The sequence below is a fragment of the Marmota marmota genome, unplaced genomic scaffold (genome assembly GCF_001458135.2).
Source record: "Marmota marmota marmota unplaced genomic scaffold, marMar, whole genome shotgun sequence".
Classification (NCBI taxonomy): domain Eukaryota; kingdom Metazoa; phylum Chordata; class Mammalia; order Rodentia; family Sciuridae; genus Marmota; species Marmota marmota.
This window is the reverse complement of record NW_026000048.1, coordinates 915911-937694: the sequence shown is the minus strand read 5'-3', so window position 1 is coordinate 937694 and position 21784 is coordinate 915911. Positions and strand designations below refer to the sequence as shown.

Below are 21784 nucleotides of genomic sequence, written 5' to 3'. Positions count from 1 at the left end.
CCCCCGCCCCTGAAACACACATACTGGGTTTTTTTTTTTTTTTTTTAATATATTTTAGTTTTCGGTGGACACAACATCTTTATGTGGTACAGAGGATTGAACCCAGCACCCCACGCATGCCAGGCGAGCGTGCTACTGCTTGAGCCACATCCCCAGCTCCACACATATTGTTAATCACATTAGCAAAAGTTTTGAAGGTTTACCACAATGTTTAGAGGTTCAACATGTTCTTTGGGTCAAGGAGTTTAAGAATCATTGTCATGAGATTTTTTTTGTGTGTGTCTCTTTTTAAAGTTAAGAGAATATGAAGTATAAACTTATGCATCTTAACCCACCCATGCCTTAGGTTTTTGGTTTTTTTTTTTTAGGTGATAAGGTGCTTGTAATCATTCATTCAACAAATGTATTAATAATTTTAATACAGCCTAGCATTCTGTGCACTGTAGGTAAGACGCAAATTCAGAAGACCCTGTCCTTGCTGTCAAAGAGCTGTCAAAGAGCTATAGTATATCCAAAGGTTTAACTTTGTCATCAACTTGTATTTACTATGATGAGACTCCTGCTCTGAGGATGTTTTTATTTGTGATAGAAATCATTATTTACATTAAATACGATGGGCTGGAAGAGGAGAATTCACACAGTGAAGCTGAATTAGATATACAGTCAGCTTAATATCCCCAATGCTGTTGTGAGGCCCCACCAGTGGGACACTAGCTGTCCCCTCTTGTTGCTAGAACCCACGTGGGACCTGTTAAATCTAAATCAGTTAAAATGAAATCTGAAATTCTGTTCTGCTTTACTAGCCCCACGACAACAGTCCCTGATCCACCAAAGAATTAAGGCCATAGGGCAAATCATTGTCTCAAAATTGCAGATGGGTAATGTAAGCAGAAGGAAACGCCGTGTCAGAACACATACCAGTGGACCCTCAGTAGACATGGTGTGGATAGGCTGGAAATGCAGTTCTGCGGAAGGAGCATTAGGGAAGGGTAAATGGGGAGGAAATCTCTGCTCATTATTATTCATAATTGACCTAATACTGTTTGGACTAGCAGTAAAAGCAATATATTGTGTGACTATAGCATGGTGGGGTAACAGAAGGCAGCCGTGTTACAAGGGACAGGATGAAGAATTGGGAGTGCCCTTGTCAAGTGCTCACGCCAGTCATGAGCTGGTATTGTATGATTTGGAAGTGGACTTGGATTAATACAAACACACATTGCCAATTTACAAGCCACCGCTAAATGTTTAAAGTGAATTATGTGGTAAGAGGAGAAAAATGGGATCATATAAAGTGCTCAATTAAAACTAAAAAGAGATGGAGGGGAAGGCAAAAAAAAATCTATGGCAAAAATGATAAACAGTAACAGTTATAAAAACATTGGTTCAAAGGCCAATCGGCTTAAAATTCAATGGTCTAAACACTTAAGATTTTCAGTGGATTAAAAAGACTGAATTAAAACTGAACTATGTTGCCTAAAGAAATCTCTTAGTATTTAGTCATAGATGGAAGCACAGTGATAAAGTTATCATGGTAACACTGATCAAAGTAGCTAACTGAAAATTAAAAAAAAAAAAAAAAAGTTGTAATACAAAAAAAAAAACAAAAACAAAGTAGCTAACTGACTTCAGAACAAGGAAAAGTTCTCAGATAAAGAGCAGCAAATCATAATAAAGGGGTCATTTTTCTAAGAAAAATATGTGTGTGTGTACCCACCAACAAAGTACATAAGGCAACCCATAAAACATAAGACAGGCTTGTTAGCATGGGCGATTTCCACATCCCTGTATCAGAAATTGTCAAATCCAGCAGGAGAAATCGGGACATAGATGGCTGGAACAGCAGCACCATCAATCAACTAGCTGTAATTGGCATACAGAGTCCTTCATCAACAGCAGAATATGCATTCTTAAGCTCTCATAGAACGTTCATGAAGATAAGATTCTGTCATAAAAACATCACACAGTATATTCTCAGACCACCAGGGAATTAATCTTGAAATTAGTAATAGAAACACAGATGGAAAGCCGCAACAGTCAGATCCAACAATACACTTTGAAGTAATACAGAGATCAAAGAAGTACTTCTAAAAGTTGAAAAGCATTTTGAACTAAAAGTGAAAATGCAAATGGTCAAAAATTGTGGAATGGAGCAAAAACAGTCTTAGGAGTGTGTAGCATTGAATACTGTCATTAGAAAAGAAAAGCCCAAATTGATGATGATCTAACCTTTGGCCTGAGGGAACTAGAAAGAGCGAATCATATCTAAAGTATCCAGAAAGAAAGACATAATTCAAATTACTGCAACAGTTAGATCAAAAATAACGAAATCTTGGCTTCTTTTTAAGTTTTCATTTTGAAAGCTCAATAGTATTGATAAGCTTCTAGTTAACTCAGGGGGGGAAAGATACAAATTAACTAATCCCATCAGTGAAATATTGGACACTGCTCTTGATTCCATATACCCTAAAAACACAATAAACGGTACAACTCTGCCCACAAGTATGACAAGCCTAGGTGAAAAGGAGCGGTTCTTTGAAAGACACAATGTGCCAAAGCTCATAACGGGGAAAACTAGATTGTATGAAAGGACTTCATTAAACTGAGTAAACAGCCTTCCCAGATGGAAAGCCCAGACTCGGATGGGCTTGAGGCAGGCTTTTGCCACTGTTCTATGATCCCCTTAAGAAAACAGAAGAAAAGGAATAGCTTCTAGTTAATTCTGCAAGTCAACTATTGCCCTAACGTCAAAACTGGACAGAAAACAGACCAACGCTTCTCATAATGTCAGAAACCCTCCACGTATTGGAAGAATGAATAAAACAGTGTATAGAAATATCTACACACCACTAAGTGGGATTTATTTCACAAATGCAAGACTGGTTTAGTATTTGTAAATCAATGGAATTCATATCAACAGACCAGAAAAATTACATGATCATGTCGATAGATTTTGTTAAATCCTTTCTCTACAGCTAAGACCCATTTCTAGGAACACCCTCAGCAAACTAGGAGTAGAAGTGAACTTCCTCAATTTGAGCATCTACAAAAATCCCACAGCTAGCACCGTAGTGTTGAGAAGCTACATGGTTTCCCTCTAAGATCAGGAGCAAGGAAAGGTGGTTACCGCTCATCACTGTCGTCCATTCTTTAGGATGTCCTAGCTAATACAGTAAGAACAAAAAGATAAACAATCCTGTCATCTGTGAACTGAATTTATGTAGAAAAGAATCAAGAAAAGACAGGATAAAAAATTATTCTGCATTTATTAGAAGAAACAAATTTTTGCTTTTGTATGTGTTAGCAAGGAACTAATGTAAATGGTATTGGGTTTTCAATTCCAAATTCCTTTAGTACCAAACACCAAAACAAAAGAATCAGAAATCAAAAAGTGGATTAAAGTTGTGAGCAGATTCTTTCCTACAGAAGTAGAGATGGCAAGTAAACACAGGAAAAGATGCTCTTTGTCTCCTCAGGGAAATGCAGATTAATATTACAAGACGCCATTAACATGACAGAAGCTGACACAAATGCTGGGGACCCTCAGTTTTCTGGTAGGAGTGCAGAATGGAGTGGGTGCTTAGGGGAGGACAGGTGGTCAGTTTCTTATAAAACCAAACCCTTTTACCACATCCAGTAATCGTGCTCCTGGCCACTCAAAGGAATTGAAAACATGGGCACATTAATTTTTCTGAAATTGGTGGCAACCAAGATGTCATTTAATAGGTAAATGGATAAAGTGGTTTATTCCAACAGTTGAACAATAGTGGTAACAGGAACTGAGCTGTTACCCAGTAAGAGGGTCCGGAGGAGACCCAAGTTCATATTAGTGACAGAAGGAAGCCGACCTGAGAAGGTCCAGACAGCGAAAAGATCAGTGAACGACTGGCCTCAGGGGAGGGGAGGCGTCTATTTTTTTTTTTTTCTAAACATTCTCTTGGACTTGAGTTACATTAATTAGTACATTCAGGTCTAACAAGTGCAGTGTTTAAATTACCACCTGCCAGGATCTTCCTTTAAACTCTTCAATGCATTAACTCATTTAATCCTCATAGCTTCCCCTAGGTAAAGTACTTTTATTTCCTAATTTACACCTAAGAGAACTGAGGCTCAGAGAGATTAAGTAACTTGCCCAAGGTCACATAGAGGATCTGGAATTTGAACCCATGTGCTCTGGCTCTATAACTTGCTGGCTTAAATGCTTTACTATAAGGAAACTAAGTTCCTTCATTGGAGAAACCATCTCTTCTTTAATTAACTGTGAAATTTGCCACCTGTTTTGTCTAGATATGTGTTCTAATACTTATTACCTATATAGAGTCGTGAACTCAACAGCTTCTGGAAATGGATAGTGACTATAACTTATGGAGAGAGGTATCAACTTTTGACTCGAGTATATGTCATATTCTGGACTATTTATAATAGCAATAGTGGCAGCCAGTATAAGGGGCAGTGGTTTAGACCACACCTTTTTCTCCAAGGTCAAAGGTCTTCTAAATTGTTTTTGTCTCAAATACTCCAGTACTCATATTTTGGAATACTAGTTTCTTGCAGAGTGAAACAAGCTGCATCCTGTTTTAAAAGTAGAAGTGCAAAAGGAAAGGTGGGGTTTCTAACAACTTGTATTTGTTCATTGACCTTATTTAGATTTCTGATGAGTTAAAACCTGAAGAGGGAGGAACACCAGGTGGGTGGGTGGTTGCTTGCCTTCAGGGCACTACAGCAGAGGCTGCCATGACTGGGTCTTATTGACTGGCTCCTCTTCCTAGTTCTTCTCATGGCCTATTGTCTGTGGCTCTTCAGGAACACCTGTGTCAGGTTACCTGAGTGACCGCAGGTTGTATTGTTCCAGGATAGTACCGTTCTAAGAATTCACAGCGAGTGTGTGAAGAAAACATGGAATCAGTCAACAGTCTAACCCCTTTGGGATTCTTCAGTTTTGCATACTCATTAAAAGCCATTGCCTCAAAATATTAATGAGGGCAACTACCAGTACTGAGTGCCTGCTGTGTGACAGGTACCCAGCAGGTTGCCTGTGCCCTTCATCTCATGTAATTATTGCACCAACTCTAAATGCTCCTGTTTTGCAAACTAGGAAAGTGTGGCTTAGAAGAACTAAAACCTTAGTGTTGATGTGGGTTGGCAGAGCCAGGATTCTGCTTCCACAGCGAGACAGTCCAGTAGCCCGTTGCTTCCTAGAAAGATGGACACACCAATGCCCAATCTTAGTTTCCTATCAGTAATGCAGAATCTCAGATCTTGGAAATAAAGGGAGAGAAAAAACTTCAAATATGTCTTCGAGGGGCAGTAGGTGGTAAAATTTTCAAAGTCAAAGAATGGGGTAAGATTCCTCTTTGAACCTAGTTGGCAGAGGGAAGACTGAATTTCTAAACTAGATGCCTGCAGTGATTATTTTAGGAACAGGTGTTTGCAGAAAATGGAGACATTCAAGGAGTGGCTGCTTAATGCTTGGGCTGTGGTATTAAGCTTTTATATTCTCCTGGAAAAAAAAAAGTCATTTTTTTTTTGGTATGACATACTAAGTGGTTTATTGCCATTTTTCAGGATTTTTTAAAAATTCTGCTTAGAAAATACCTATTAGCACAATTTGTCTAATGCTATAAACATTAGTTCTCAACAAATTATTTAAAGATGATAGTGATCTGCTTATTTAGTGCTGCATGAAGCTCATCTTAAATCATTTCTCTTCATAGAATAATGCTTTTGGTTTACTAGAATTAAAGGCCCAACCTGAGTAAACCATAAACTGGTAGAGCAAAGATGGACAGACAAGGAGGATTCACTTCGTATCACCAAGTGAGCTACCTCAAATCGATTGCCTCTCAGCTCCAAGTTCATCCTTCACTGCCTTCTCTGGAAGCTGTGGATCTGAGCGCTTTACATGTTGTTTTCAGCTATTGATGGAGGTGTTTCAGGAGCTGCAGCTTCACTTGGGCCTGCTGTGTGCCCAGCCAGTCTAGGCCCTATACCATATGGCAGCCAGCAGGTACCCGCACAGCTTTGCAGGATGCTCCCCAGAGACTCCTCCTTGCCCCCGGAGGGCAGCACATCATCCCAGAGCACTATAGCACCACATTGCCAAAGGCTTCATCTCCAGGCCCTTGGGCCCTCACCCTTGCTAAGGTCTCCTGACAGTCCTTGGTCCAGCCATTCTGCCCACTTCCCTTATTCCTGTCCTGTTTCCTGGGGTGCATGTTTGCTGCTTTTCTCTGCTTTGGTAATATATTAACGCCACCCTGGGATCCTGAATGAAAATCATTTCCCATTTCCATGGGAGTGTAAGCTCCTCATCCTAGCCTATTCACAGGCTGAAACATCTTCATCCACTGTTATTCGCCTGCGTTGATGCTTAGAAATACTAGAAAATAAGTCTGTTTAGGAGACTAAATGTACAGCTCTGGAGCCAGATTATTTCCTTGAGGCAAGTTCTTTTTAGGTTTGTGTTTCAGACAGGCACAGGGGTACACAACACTGCACCTCTAGTGTGCCCACAAATCTTGCAAACGTCTCATGGACACGGTGGACCCTGCAATCGGCCCCCATTATGTGGCTAGGCTGCTGCTCGCAAGTGAATTCTGTTCCTCCCTTCTCCTTTCTCGGCCTCTCATCTGGTTGGTAATTGATTTGGATGGGAAAAACCTGTACAGAACATTTATAATTAAGATTATGTGGGACACTAATTAAGTCCTTTAATGGGTTTCTGATGCATCACAGCTGCTGAATTTCATTCATAGACTCATTTTATGAAAACAAAGGGAAGATTTATAGCAACCTATTCATCCATTTTGCTGTGCTTTCTGGAGAGTTCTTGATCTTAGGAGCTCTTTTAGGATTCATCTGGTTTTGGAACAACAAATCGTAAACTTTTTCTTTAATACCCAACCTCATTTGTTGCTTGTCCCATACTACTCCTTCCCTGCGTCCTGGGCACTCCAACTGGCTGGGGCCTTCCCGTCATCCACTGGTGTTAGCGCCTGCAGGAAAGAGACCTCAGGTGTCCCTTTGCACTGTGGCATGTCTTCCTCTGCCCTGGACTCCTCCTTAGGATCAGCTCTCTGGCTGTTAGACCTGCATCTTATAAGCTGGACTTTGTTGAAGCTTCACTAGTAACAATTCTGTTTTCTTGCAAGTTGGGACTGGATTTAAGGAGAGCGAAAGGAGGAAGAAGCAAAGCTTGGAAGGATCAGAAGTGTCACCAGATGCCGGGGTTGGGCTCCTTCCCCCGCCAGTGATCATGTTTCAAAACATCTTTCACAGAGATTATTCTGTCATCTAATCACGTTTAAAGCGTTAGTAGGCTAACGTTCTTATTTGGCATGGATATTTTGGGTTGAACTGGGATTGTTAAGCCCTACATCAGCTTAGCACATGGAGGTAAATGCTGAATTAAACATTCAGCTCTGCCAGTGAAGGTTGGAGCCATAATTATACTGCACACTCAAGAGGCTGATCTTCAGCTCTGGGGCAGTTACCCACATCTTCGCCTCGTCTTAATTGGCTATTTTGCTGCCTGTGGGTCTGCGGGGATCAGACCCTAGAATGCCGTTTGTGGATGGGTTATTCTGTCATTTTTCCTTAACGTTATTATTCAATATAGAGTCTGATAGAATCTTTAGGGTGCTATTTATAGATTATTTCAATGTTTATTGTGGTACTGTTTATGGTAAAAATAGAGTATACACTTGTCTGTTTTAAAAGAATTTGCCTAGTTACTGCATTAGTTTATGCATTGCTCAGCTTTCACCTCTCATGGATCTTGAAAGATTTGGAGTAGAAAAGTATCATAGTTTGGTAATAGCATTATTTATGATATATAAGTGCATACCAAGCCTTTTGAGGAAGCCCTGAAAGTAGGAGTGCCTAAAGACAAATTTGTGCAGCAAGAAGCATGTAAACATTTCTTCAAGTTGCGGTCAGTTTTGTTTTGCTTAAGTATCCTCTTGCCTCTATCCAGGGAGGTAGAGAAGTTAAACCAAAGATTATTTAAAAATTTCATGGTGTCCAAGTATCTCCTCCCAAATTACTTCTTAATTGCAGTGGAAAAGTAGCATCTGTACCCTGGAAGAACTTGATAGTCACCACCTTTACCAGTAATCAAAGCTTGTCGCCTGTAGAGGACAGTTGTCTGCCATGTCCCTGATGAGATGCATCATCCAAATCTGATTACAAGGACATTGGAAAGAAGATAAACCAAGTACCATATTGAAGGATGGGCCACAAAAACCAAGTACCATATTGAAGGATGGGCCACAAAACAACTGACCTGTACTATTCAAAATTTCTAATTTCTAGAAAATTTGAGAAACTTAGATTGAGGAGGGATAATGTGACAAATGCAGTCCATCTCATCCTGGGTTAGATCATAAACTGGGAAGACCAAGTAACCATCGATTACTGGGGTAATTGACACTAACTGAATGTGGGCTTTGGATTAGATGATAGAAGTAGATTGTTAAATTTCGAGATTTTGAGGAAAGTTTGTGTAACATAAGGGGATTTCTTTGTTTTTAGGAACTGCATGGCTTAGTAGCAGTGGTTCAGAGAACAATGCCTGGAGAGGGTGGAGAGGGCCGGAGAAAGCAGTGGGGTGACATGCGGAAACCGGGTGAAGCTGGGTGAAAGCTTCAAAGGGAATTCTTTATTCTTGTAGATTTTCTCTAAGTTTGAAATTATTAGTTTAAAAAGGAGAACGTGTAAAATTGACAGTGTTTGATTCGTGAAAAACTAATATTTTCTCACGTTGGATCAGCTTTCAGTTTTGAGCCCACAGGTCCATGTCATTCAGTTACTAGTCTTTGATCAGAAACTTAGGAAAGCAGTGATCAGAAAAACTAGGTTTCTGTCTTAAAGGACTATGAGTCTCCTTGAGGTGAAAAGACTAGTGCACACACAAGCTAAACGGGATAAGACAACATGATGGTTTAGTTGTGTAGGGCATGCAGAGTGCTTTCAAACCCGGGGAGCCATGGGTTTCTTGTGAGGGGCCAGATAGCAAATGCTTTCAGCTCTGGGCGTAATTGTGGTCTCTGCTTCTACGGTGTGAAAGCACCTGTGGACTGTACGGGGACAAGCAGTGTGGCTGTGCCCCCAGAGCCACTCTTTACAGAAAGAGCTGGAGGCTGAACCTGACTCTTAGACTTTCCTGGCCCAGCCACACCAAAATGGAAACCAGTCCTCTGGCAGAGAACTGGGTTGACTGAGGTTGGGCTTGGGGAAGATGTCTGGAAGGAGCTGTGTTGTCTGTAGTTCCCTGAGATGTCACTGGAAGGGTTAGAGCATAATGGTGTTGGAGGCCCTAGAGGTATTCACACCTGGAGTGGATTCCTAGCCCTGCCACTCACCTGTTTCATAACTGGGAGATTTCTGACTCATAGAGCACCTCTGACTGCTTGTTTATGAAATGAGAATAATCAGGGTACCACCTACTCAGAACTGCTTAGAATACCCTGAGGGTTGTCTTCATTATGTGGACAGTGACTTCCAACTGGTCTCAGAGCATCCCCTTCAGTCTTCTCCACAGCCACAGGAATGGTTCCACCAAAATGGAAGTAGGTTCATGCCTGCCTCCCATGCTTTCCCTACTTTACTTGAATAGCCTCAGATTTTGGCCGTGGCCATGGGCCATAATGCCTGCATCCTCCTTCCCTCAACCCCAGCCAGGACCACACTCATGCTCAGTTTAAACACCATTATGCTCCAACCTTTCCAGTGACATCTCGGGGACCTACACTCAACACAGCTGGTTCCAGACATCTTCCCCAAGCCTGACCTCAATCAACTCCACTTTGGTAGTTTTCTCCAGTGCCTTGGGAAAGACGCTCATGTTGACAGCTAAGGGCTATTCATTTTCAGTCCAATTTCATTTAAAAAGGGGGGGGGCGGGTTTCTTCAGGTGGGAGCTCTCCTCTGTCCCCACTCTTCAGAGTAAAAGTAGCCACTTGGCATATTTGTTACATATATTAATTCTCCACCCTGATTGTTATCTTTGTCACGGTGCTGCATGAGACATATTGCCTACATCTGTCACATCACCATTGGATTTTCAACCCTTTGGGACTCTACCTCAGAATAGTCATTCAATAAATACATGGTGAATTGATAAAATGGGTTAATATCCATGAAATGTCTAATACAGTGCCTGGCCCATCACTGAGGGCGTGCTCAGTAAGTGTAGGCTCTATTACTAACAAGCTGCAACCTGTATGTACGTCCCTCAACAATACATTGGTATGAATTATAAGGCTCCAACACATGACCTAGAGAAATATCCAAAGAAATTTGAATATCCAAAGAAATATCCTTAAGAAAATTCATAGAACATTTTATAGCCAATGTTTAATCATTTATGCCAATTCTATGATAATAAAATGTACAATTAAAGTCTGAATTTTAAAAACTTTCTATTGAGGCTTTCAGGCTGGTAGGTCTAACTGCTTTCCTTCCCTTCCTATGGGTGAACCTCAGTAAGATGAGACTATGCCTTGGAAAGGAGGAAGGCACTGGCCTTCAGGATCTTGGGCTTAACAGTGCAGTGATTGACTTTATCTTGGTTTCAGACGTTCACACAGAAGCTGTTCAGGCAGCTCTTGCGAAACACAAAGAAAGGAAGATGGCGGTGCCTATGCCTTCCAAACGCAGGTCCCTGGTTGTACAGACCTCGATGGATGCCTACACTCCTCCAGGTGAGTAACGAGTTTCTCCCTGCTGCTTAAAAGCATTGAGAGTATCTAAGAACTGACTGTTTTTTTCCTTCACCCTGTCTTTTTGGCTTCCAATAAATGGTGCTATAATTCAGGAGTTTATGAAACAGAAGTCCAAAAGCAGTTTGAGTTACTTTAGAAAGGTCTTCTGGACTTTTCATAGACTCTTTAATATGTACTTTAAAGTCTTATAAATTGTATCCATTTGATTCTTCATATGGAAAAGAAAAGAATTGGTACCTGTAGAGTTCTAATAGAATTCATATTTTTCTTCAGCTTAGATTGGTACATACATATTCTCAAAGTGTCCTAAATATGCTCTGTTGTATTATTGAAGAAATGAAGAACATTGGACAATTATAGGTAGTTACCTGAATTGAGTGTCATCAAACTTTGTGAAGTGCCACATAGTATCTTAGCTTCTGTAGGCCAAAAGGTTTCTGTGATAGGTGCCATAGTAGTGTGAAAGCATCCATTAACAGAATGTCAGTTGATGGGTGTAGTGTATCAATAAAACTTTATTTACAAAGGCACTGGGCCAGATCCAGTCCACAAGCCTGATAACCCCTAATTGAAATGGCTGTAGGTAATAACCTGTTTCTGCTATTCCATTAATTTGGTTTCTGTTGCTGTAAAATACCCGAGGCTGGGTACTTTAGCTCACAGTTCTGGAAGTTCAAGAGCATGGCCCCTTCACGTGCTTGGCTCTAGTTTGAGCCTTTGGCTTTGTTGCAGTATAGCAGATGGCATATGGCAGGTTCAAGAGGGAGAGAGCACATAGAGAGATGGGAAGCCAGAGGGAGTCAGGGCCAGCCTTGCTCTCTTTATAACTACTTAATGTCTCAGGAACTAAGGATCCTCTGAGCTCTGTTGGTTCCTCTGGGGGATATAACACAACCTAATGAACCTTGCACTAGGACCAACTTCAAGGTTCCACCACCTCCTGACAAACTGAGTGCTATCTTCCAACACATTAACCTTTGGAGGACAAACTTGAACCATATGCAAACTATGGTGGTTATGTAATACTGCTTTTATTTTATCCCAAATTCTATGTAACTACCCAAGTTCTCTGTTTTATTCTACCCCAAATAATTAGAAACTTTATCTTACGATCTTCAAAAACCAAAATGAAACAAATTATTCTGGTGTCTGTGAGAAAAATAAAGGATTGAACCTACTTTCTGATCTGTTTTTGTGATTTTGGTCCCAATGCTTTTCATGTCTGTGTTCGTCTGCTTTGTGTTAACGATACAGTGTTATGGACTACACAGTTTACATACATTTTATGTATTTTGAGTGTATTCCTGGAGTGGAATTATTGTTTCATTAAATGTTTTTGTTTAGGTTTGACAGATCTGCCCCATTGATTCCAAAGTGGCTGCACCATTTTGCATTCCCACCAGCACATGAGCATTCCAGGTGCTCCATCACCAGTGGTTGACATTGTCTCTATTTTTACAATAGCCATTCTAGAGCATGTAGTGGAAAGAGTATGTCTTTGGTTTTAATTTTCATTTCATTGACAACTAAGGATAATAAGACTCTTCTAATGTGCTTAGTAATTATTTGAAAACATTCATTGAAATATCTGTTCAGATTTTTGCCTGTTAAAATTAAATATGATGGGATTATCAGCTTGCTAGGTTTTTAGTTCTTCATATAAACAATATAATTCGTTTTTACATGTGTACAATTTGCAAACTCTGGTTTCTCTTCATTTCTTAATGGTGTCTGGTAGTAGACGGCATAGTGTGCCTTCTCCACCAAAGACTTTTTATCCTAGTCCCTGGGTATGTTACCTGACACCACAAAAGGGACTCTCTAGATGTTGAATTTAAACATGTTGAGATGGAATGCTTAGATTTCCCCCTGAAGCCTCTAGAAGGAACACACTTCTGTCGAAACCTTGATTTTAGGCTTTGACTTGCCGAACTGTAATATAATAAATGTGTTTTATAAGCTAGTGTGTGTTAGTGGAGACTTGTTGTGTTAGCCACGGAAAAGGAAAGTATTTTGAAAAACGAGAGTTTATTTTTATGAAGTCCAATTCATCAGTTTGTATTTCGTGGATTGTATTTTTGGAAGCTCTCGAAGTTTTATAGTTTCAGGCCTTTCATATAGGTCTGTGATTTGTTTTGAGTTAATTTTTGTGTACTATGATGTAAGGATCTGCATTTCTTTTTTGGTTGTTGATGTTGTCTTTTAGGAGGACATTTTGGTCTTAGTGAATTGAACAGCTGACCCTGCAGCATTTGAAGAGACTATTTCTTGTTGTTTCTGATCCTTTATCAAAAATTGGCCATAAACGTGAGACTTTATTTCTGAATTCAGTTTTGTTCCCCTGATAATAGACATATGCCTATCCTTCAGCAATCAATATCACTGTCTTACTTAATGCAACTTTTTAAAAGTTTTAAAATCAGGTAGTGAAGTCCGTCATTTTACTTTTCCTTTTTCAAAATTATGTTAGCTATTTTAGGTCTTCATGTTTTTAAATAAACTTTAGAATAAGCACTCAGTTTCTATCAAACAAAACAAACAAAGCCTTCTGGGATTTTTATTAAGGATTGCCTTGGACTTGTGGATCTATTGGAGAATTGCTTCCTGGACATGATTGAGTTTTCCAATCCATGACATGAGTATCTGCATATTAAATTTCCATTTATTTTATTAATTTTTGTGTGGTGCTAAGGATTGAACCCAGTGCCTCACATGAGCTAGGCAAGCACTCTGCCACTGAGCTACAATCCCAGCCCTAAATTTCCATTTATTTGGGTCTTATTTCTCTTGGTGATGTTTCATAGTTTCTGGTGCATAATAAGTCTTATACATTTTTGTTAGATGTTTGCTCAGTATTTGTTTTCTAATGTTGTTGCAAATGAAATTTTACAATTGTTCAGTTAGTATTTGTGTATTTTGTCTCTTATATCCTATGATCCTGATAAACTTGATTTAAAAAAAATTTTTTTTAGTTGTAGGTGGACACAATACCTTTATTTTTATGTGGTGCTGAGGATCCAACCCACTGCCTCACACTTGCTAGACAAGCTCTCGTCCACTGAGCCACAACCCCAGCCCTGATACTCATTTTCTGTTTGGGAAAATTTTGCTGGATTTCTTGCCATTTTCTACATACAGGGATCAGGTCATCTGTGAAAAAGATAGTTCTTCCTTCCTAGTTTGGATGTCTTGATTATTTGTTATTTCATTAGCTAGAATCTTCCAGATAATGTTAAACAGAAGTGATAAGAGGGCCGTCCTTGGCTTGTTCTTGGTCTCCAGGAAAGTGCATTTCATCTTCTACCTTTAAATACAATGTTAGCTGTGGGTTCTTCATAAATGTCATGTGATGCATTGAGGAAATTTCCTTGTATTCTTAGTTGGTTGAGAAACTTGATCTTCAGTTGGTGATAGATTTTATCAGACACCTTTTCTGCCTTCAGATATGGCTTTTCTGTTTTTATGTGCTGTGTAACATTCACTTTTCAATGTTAAGCCCACCTTAATTCCTGTTGGTAATGTTCAGTTCTAGTCACCACTTAGTCGTGTTTTTTCTGTTTTATGTGTTGCTTTTTTCATTTGCTAATACTTTGTGGAGAATTTTTGTGTACATAGCATGGAAAACGTTATTCCACAGTTTCTTAGTGAAAAGGTTGGGAATATTGAGGAGTGAAAGATTGGCTGGAAAGGGGCCTGAAAGGCTTCCTGGGGAAATGGCCATTTTCAGTATGGGGATAAGGATACATTGCTTTTTCTTTTCTTTTTTCTTTCTTTTTCTTTTTTTTTTTTTTTTTAACATTTTTTAGTTGTCAGTGGACCTTTATTTATGAGATGCTGAGAATCGAATCCAGTGCCTCACACATGCTAAGCAAGCACTCTACCACTGAGCCGCAACCCCAATATGTGCATTTCTTAAAAGCTGAGTATGAAAATGTAGAATATATGAATTTTATATAGATTGTATTTTTATATAAGCTAAGTAATATGTGAATAGGAGGAGAGAGTTTTCTTATTGTCACTTTTCTAACAAATTTCCAACAATTTTTTAAAAATTTCTAGGTAGCATAGGTCATGTGACTCATGAGTCATGTGTGAAGAATCGTGTGTTTAAACACCATGTTGTGGCATTAGTTGTCATTGCTATCATTCCTGCTGAATGTTGTGGAGATGTTCACATGGCTTCTTGCTTCTTGTCATCTTAGTCACCAGTGGGTAGGAAGGATCCTGAGTGTGAATCCTACAGTGAAGCTTAAGTAACACACATTGCAATGATTCATTCTTGTGCAAGAACAGCTAAATAGGAAGCTATTAAATGGAAATTTTGCCATTAATTTCAATGAAAAACATGGATGTGTTTGATCTCAACCTGTGTTTCCCAGTTTTCACACAATAAATAAGCAATTAATGAGATTTCATGAGAAATGAATACTGTAAAAGTAAATAGATTTAGTTTGTGTATAAAATTGTAAGGCGATGAAAGTTTATGGCATGCACCAGAGGAAGGGGCAGAAACCTCAGGAGCATGCAGGTTGGTGAAGGTGAGGTGGGTCCATTTTTGTAAGGGGCATTCTTCTTTCAACACCATTTCTTCAATAGTTCCCCAATCTTGGAGGCACATGAGTGTCTTATATTCATAGTGAGCCTAAAACAAGTAGCTTAGAGCATTTCAGGACTACCAAGGGCTAAAACCATCACACTCTGAAACACGTGAAAGTAGCACAGGCACCGGAATTTCTTAAGGAAGTGTGACTCCATCTTTGGCACTTGACGGATGCATGCAAAGAAACTGATTTCTTTCCAAAGGGTTGTGTAGGGAAAATTGGTGAGTATCTTTCATCTAATACTATAACATCAAAATAAATGTTTATAACAAAGTCAACTTATTTGGAATGAAAAACTCTTACTAAGGGGGAAAAAGATATTATCTGTAAGGTGGAATCACTTCTTCAGGGTGTTTAAAGCATATTGTTGTTGAACAGTTGTGTGAGGTGAGGTGGACCTGGCAGTGTTGAGAGGGGGGTTGAGAGTGAGGGGCTTCTGTGCTGCCACAAATAGCAACCACATCTCCTGTTCCACGTAGATACCTCTTCTGGCTCGGAAGACGAAGGCTCGGTGCAGGGTGATTCCCAGGGGACCCCCACCTCCAGCCAGGGCAGCATCAACATGGAGCACTGGATCAGCCAAGCCATCCATGGCTCCACCACGTCCACCACCTCTTCCTCCTCCACACAGAGCGGGGGCAGTGGGGCCGCCCACAGGCTGGCGGACGTCATGGCACAGACGCACATAGGTGAGTGCCCTGCTGGCTGGCTCCCCGCCTTTCCTGGTACTGGTTTGCTCTGTTACCTGAGTAAGCACTAGATAGCAGAGTCCCTTGTTTACTTGTTCTCTTTTGTATGTATCCTGGGTGCAGAATCCATTTGGTGGAAATAGCATGGAGCCCCTCTGACGCTTGGGGTGCTTTGGTTTGTACTGTTGTCTGGAACTTCACCACATTAGTCTCTCCCACAGCTGGAATTTCAAGATCCATCTATAAAGAAATGCCTTCTTGGTCATGAGGGAAATTTGCAGCCTTCTCTGCTTACGTGTTTTCATCTCAGTTATGCTAAAATATGCTAAATGACGTTATTCTAAATGACGTTTCCATAGTGCTGATAAACAAGATGGAATTTTGAAGTAGAGTTGCATTACTTTGGGAGCCACTTGAAGAAGTCAGGCGGCCTTAATCACCACTGTTTTTTTTTGCCTTAGGTAGTGAGATTCCTAGATGCTTCATTCTGTTTGGTATGTAGGGTCTGTCAAAAGGGACACTTTCTGGATTAGTGGAGAAACAGATTAGGAAGTGTTACCCTAAGATATTTGAAAAGAATGTAGAAAAGATGAAGTAAGAATTGTTAGAGGAAAAAAATCAGAGTGTGTTAGATGAGTTAGTAGCTGTATGAAATGTGAGTAGTGACACGCATTGTTCAGCCTCCACCTGGCCAGTGTGCCTGTCACTCAGTATGCCTAGGCAGTCCTTATGTTCAGAGGAAAAATAGGACACCTGTGTCTGTTCTTGCCCATTTTCTGCTGTGGATTAAGATGCTCAAACAGTTGAGTGATAAAAAGTTTTACTTAGGTAAATTACTTGTGTTGGATATGGCTCAGTGTGGTCTCCCCATTAAAACAGCAAGTCAGGCCCAGGAGGTTGCTGCTCACTGGGTCGTCATGGGAGCATAGACACAGCTATAGATCTGTCAGTCTTTACTACTGTGGGCACAGCTCATGTCTGCAGCCCAGCATGTTGGGGAGCAGTAACTGTAAAGTCGTCTCAGGTGCCAGGGTGTTTATTTCCAGATCCTTAACCACTGGGTGGACAGGCACAGCCGTTTGATCTTGTCTTGGCCCCATTTATTCTCCATGAATGAAGTTGAAGTTTAAAAGCCTCAGCCATTTCACATCTCTAATGAGACAATTTGTCAAATGCTGGGAGAGTGGGGTCCTCTCTCAATTCTCCTGGGAATACCACTGTGGTCTTAATGTCACTTTTCCCTGCTTTAGATCTTTAGTGTGTTGCGGGGGAGGGGGGGGGACCTGGAAAAAAATAATTTATTTCTTGTGTATCACAGAAGAGTTACGAGTAAAAAGAGAAAAATGAGGACTTTTTCATAAGTTTCTAAGTAATAACCTGAAAGCAAAGTGGTATTAGTTTAACACATTTCTGGCAATAGACACTGGTTTATGTGAACTAAAACCTGTTTGAAATCACAGTAAGTTAAATATTTAATAGAATTGTGTCCCCTTTAAGTATTTTTAGATAATACAATTTCTCGTGCATGTTGGGACCCAGGGTGGTGGCGGAGACTTCGTCAACTTGACCTGGCACCTTGGCAGGAAGGTCCACATGATCTCTGTATTTGAAAGGATTCGTATTTTCCAGTTTTGTTCACTTTTCAAGGAGGTGCTCAGAATCTCACCAGGAGGAACACGTTTCTGAACAACGTAATCACTGCATTTGGCTTTCCCTGTGTGAGTTTACACTTGGAATTCTGGAGGAAATTATAACATGGAGAATTAAATTTATCCAGACTATAAAAGGTTGCATTACTCATGTACATCAAGGCTCAGTGTAACCTAAATATAACTCCTCAGTGTGTGACATTTCAGTAATTTCTCATTTGGCACAAAGCTAAAGTTCCTAGAATATCTGGGAATGTTCTGTAAGTATGAAGTATTTTTAGAAAGAAAGCAATGACAAAATAAACCTAATGAGACTTAGAATACTTTATTCCTGTCACAAAACAAAAGAGAAGTCAGGAGTGGCAGGGTTTGACCTTTGGTTGAGATCCTCAAAGGCTTATGCACGAGACAATAGCTTGAGTGAGTGTGGGGGTGTTTGGAAGAGCTCAGGGCAGAACTGACCCCAGCCATGTTTCCTGATCCTCAGGTAAAGAACTTAAGCTGGATACTGCAGAGACTTCTTTCGTCCAAGTAGTAGAAAGGCTAAAGAGTTTAAAAGCATGCGGTTTCCCTCCACAGTAGGCCATCCTTCTACTTTGTTGTTGAAGCAGAGTTCTAAGTTTTTTTTGTAGATAATTCCACAAATTTCATTATGCCAACAGTTACATAGGGACATCTCCCATGACATAGCCAAGCTGGTTTAGGCAAGGATGCAAAAATCCTGTTGCAGGTTGCTTTTCCCTTTTTCTCCTGCTCTGCTTGCTATGCATCTTGCAAGGTGTGCCTGTGACTCTCACACTGCAGAACCCCTACAAGCTCGGCTCCACCTGAGGATGCTGAGGTCTGAGAGTGTGAACAAGGACAGTGCAGGGAGGTCAGACCTGCCCTGTGCACGTCCCTGCATTACAGGCCAGCTCCATTGTGAGAACCTGGATGACTCATGTTACCAGAACGTATTTATCAAAAGCTTTAAATGATTAGAAATGAAGGGTCTCACGTTCTAAAGTATCTTACCAGTATCAACAGTGGAGCATAACGTACAGTAAGCAGTAGATTTAGTGGAATGTTTTAAACTTAAAGAGGTATATTTGTAAAAATATGTACAGATTAAAATATTACAGGAATTATTTAGCAAAATAGAGATGGAGGAATTGAAGAGACCACATAGTACACTTCCAGAAGCAACAGAACAACACGAGATGCATGTTACCTATTTAGAATAAACTTATATTTAAGATATTGGACTTATATGGCTTTTCTCATTTTTCAGCTCCAAACATATTATTAGCCTCTAATCCTTTGATGTACTCATCTGCTGACATTGTCACAGCATATTGTAGGGATATATTTTCATTAGCCAGATATTCATAAAGTAACTGCCATTTCCAGAGTGCTTTGGAGTTGAGTAAACATCAATGTTACTTTTGGTGTTTGCTGTTAGTAATAACCACTACATTCTCATCAGATTTCTTGCATCTGTTCCTGCTAAGAAGATAGGAAGTCAACAGGCAATCATGTTCACTCTGGAGATTTGCTTGCTTCTTGGGTACATAATTATCAGGGCCTGGCAGTTGTGCATTTTAATTCTAGATTCTGCTAGAATAGCCACTATTGGGATAAATTGCCCTCATTTGTTATGTATAATCCTCCTAAGTGTTTTTGATACTTTTCAAACATGTTCTAAAAGATCACCTCCACCTTTAGGTTGGTGATGTTTGTCCAACCTGGCTGCCTAGGACTGGGACCTCCCTACTGTGCCCACCCCTCTTAGCTGGGGAACTTGAAGCTAGAACTTTATAACTTTAGAGCAGGTCAGCAAGTTTTTCTTAAAAGGCTGAAGAGTAAATATTTTAGGTTCTGTGGTCTACATGGCCCTGTTGGCAACTACTCAGCTCTGTTGTTGAGCACACAGTTGTAGACAAGATGCAAATGAGCATGGCTGTGTGCTAATAAAACTTTATTTATACAAACAGGCGGCAGGAAAACCACTCTCTGTAGTTTGCCAACCCTTAGTTTTTAATCCCTCTGTAGAAAAAACAAAGGTGGGGGGAGGGAAGATGATCTTGAATGAGCTTAGCACCAGGCAGAATGGAGACTTTCAGCTGTGAAGTTCAGAACCACGCCTGCTTTTGATTCTGAGCCACTGCTGCTCAGCTGCATGTCTTGTGTCTGTGGATCTGGTCACAGCATGGGTCTCGCAGGCTTCCTCCTGTCCCGTTTAACCTCGTGTTGCTCTCCCTTTCAAGCTGTCCATACCTTGTTGCCCCATCAGTATACTTAAAACACAGGTGTGTGCCTTTCTTCCCTCAAAATGCTTTCATGATTCTCATCTTTAAAAATTGATTATATTTAATTGGACTCTATAAAAATCCAAATAAAAATCTGAGGGCCCCAAAATATCCTAGTCATCCACTTCACAATCCATTCTGCAGGAAGTTGCTGCTCCTTTTGCAGGAATACTTCCTTGATCTGCTCACTTACACGTGAATGATATAATAGGAACACATTGGTTTACATCTGTTTTTTTTTTTTCTCAATATTTAAATGCATTTAACTCAAGGTAGTAACAAAGTCATTTGCACCTTTGTGTTCATGAGTTTCACAGCTTCTTTCTTGGAGCTCTTAAGAGAAAAAGACCCACCATAGGGCAGAAAGGCCCAGAGGAACCCTCTGCCTTGCTGCATGAAGGGAGGTCTTGCAGTAATTACCACACGATATGAGAGCTCGGGATACTGTGGTGTTTGTTTCCTTGGTCATGACGCTGAGTGCATCATAGGGCTTCCATTGCAGATCTCAGCTTTATGGGGTCATCACAGTATAAACGTGAAGAAAAACCAGTCAAAATCTGAGGAAAAACATTCTGTGGAAGTCGACCTGGACTCAGAACCTGACTGAGAAATGTTTGCATATAGAACCACAAAAGCCTTTTCTGACTGTCTCTTGTCAAAATCTATAGAGGACTTGTATGCAGATCTGAAGGGCAGCTGTTGAGTCGCCATTAACAGTTCAACACAATGTGGGAAAATGAATACGCAGAAGACGAGGTGAAACCAGGGTTGTCCTGTCTTTGAATGATTATTAAAGGCAGCAATATGTTTCCTCAGGTGTGATAGGTGTTTTGAGTCCTAGCTTACATGCCTGGGTTGATCCTCATGTGTATTGTTGCATGTCATCAGGTTGAGGCCAGTTACACCGGCATCCCCTTAGAACCATCAGAAGTAGACCCTGACTCTAGCAAGACTGAGGAGGAAGTTTCACCTTCTGATTATTTGGAAATGGAAGACAGCGTTGATGCTGTGAGTGTCCAGGTGTCCAGCAGCCAAAGGAGGACAGAGTTGGGTGCTCTGACACTACATGGCATGGCGCCCTCCTTTCTACATTGTTCCAAATTCCTCCTAGCATGAATTGTTTTTTTGTCTAGATCATGTCTGAGGAAGTTGTTAAGGCAGGGGAGGGATTTACACTTGAGAAACCAGGCTCAGCCCCTCTGAGGTCCAGCAAATCTCTTGAACAGCTTGGGCCTACGTCCCTCTGCGGTTTTGTAGCCTCCCATAGGGGCAGCCTAGGAGTTGGGACACTGGAGCAGCCTGCGAGGAGAAATAGACAAATCCTGTCTCCTTGCTTCTCTCACCTGAAAGTGCTCACCTGGCTGCCTGGTTCTGTATCCCCAAGTAGAAGCAGTCTGCCACCTGTCAGGAAACGGGAGCATATTTATTCTGGCTCTCACTGAACAGTGGTGGTGGCTTTAATCCACCTAGGGATCCTAGGGATCGGATGTTCTTTATGCAAAGTTAGGTTCCTTTGAGAGCTTTATTTATTATCCGATGTCAATTAGTGGAACACAGTCACGTTGCTTTCTACACATTAAAACGGGATTTTTGACTTTGCATGTCTTAAAAGTCATTTGGAGACCAAAAATTAATTAACATGGTCTACAAGTGGGATCTGTCACCATTGGCCACTTGGGACTCTGTCATAGTTAGAATTGATGTTTCTTTTGAGCCTGTGTTAGAAGTGTAGCACTTTACCGCTGCTTGTCAGTGTTTATGAATTGATTCATTCATACTTTACTCGTTGAACTCTTTCTCCAACACTTGTTGAGCTTGGCAGGTGTGGGCAGG

The 21784-nt window shown here is 40.6% G+C and overlaps 1 protein-coding gene across 1 annotated transcript in view; it reads left to right on the top strand.

Annotated features, from left to right (window-relative positions):
* Positions 1 to 21784, top strand: part of Dip2c (disco interacting protein 2 homolog C) — a 201761-nt gene that overhangs the window by 45494 nt on the left and 134483 nt on the right. Inside the window, exons 4-5 of the mRNA XM_048812597.1 lie at positions 10578 to 10703; positions 15805 to 16014. Of these exons, the coding sequence (XP_048668554.1) occupies positions 10631 to 10703; positions 15805 to 16014 (283 nt within the window). The 5' untranslated portion in view covers positions 10578 to 10630. The remainder of the gene's footprint in view (positions 1 to 10577; positions 10704 to 15804; positions 16015 to 21784) is intronic.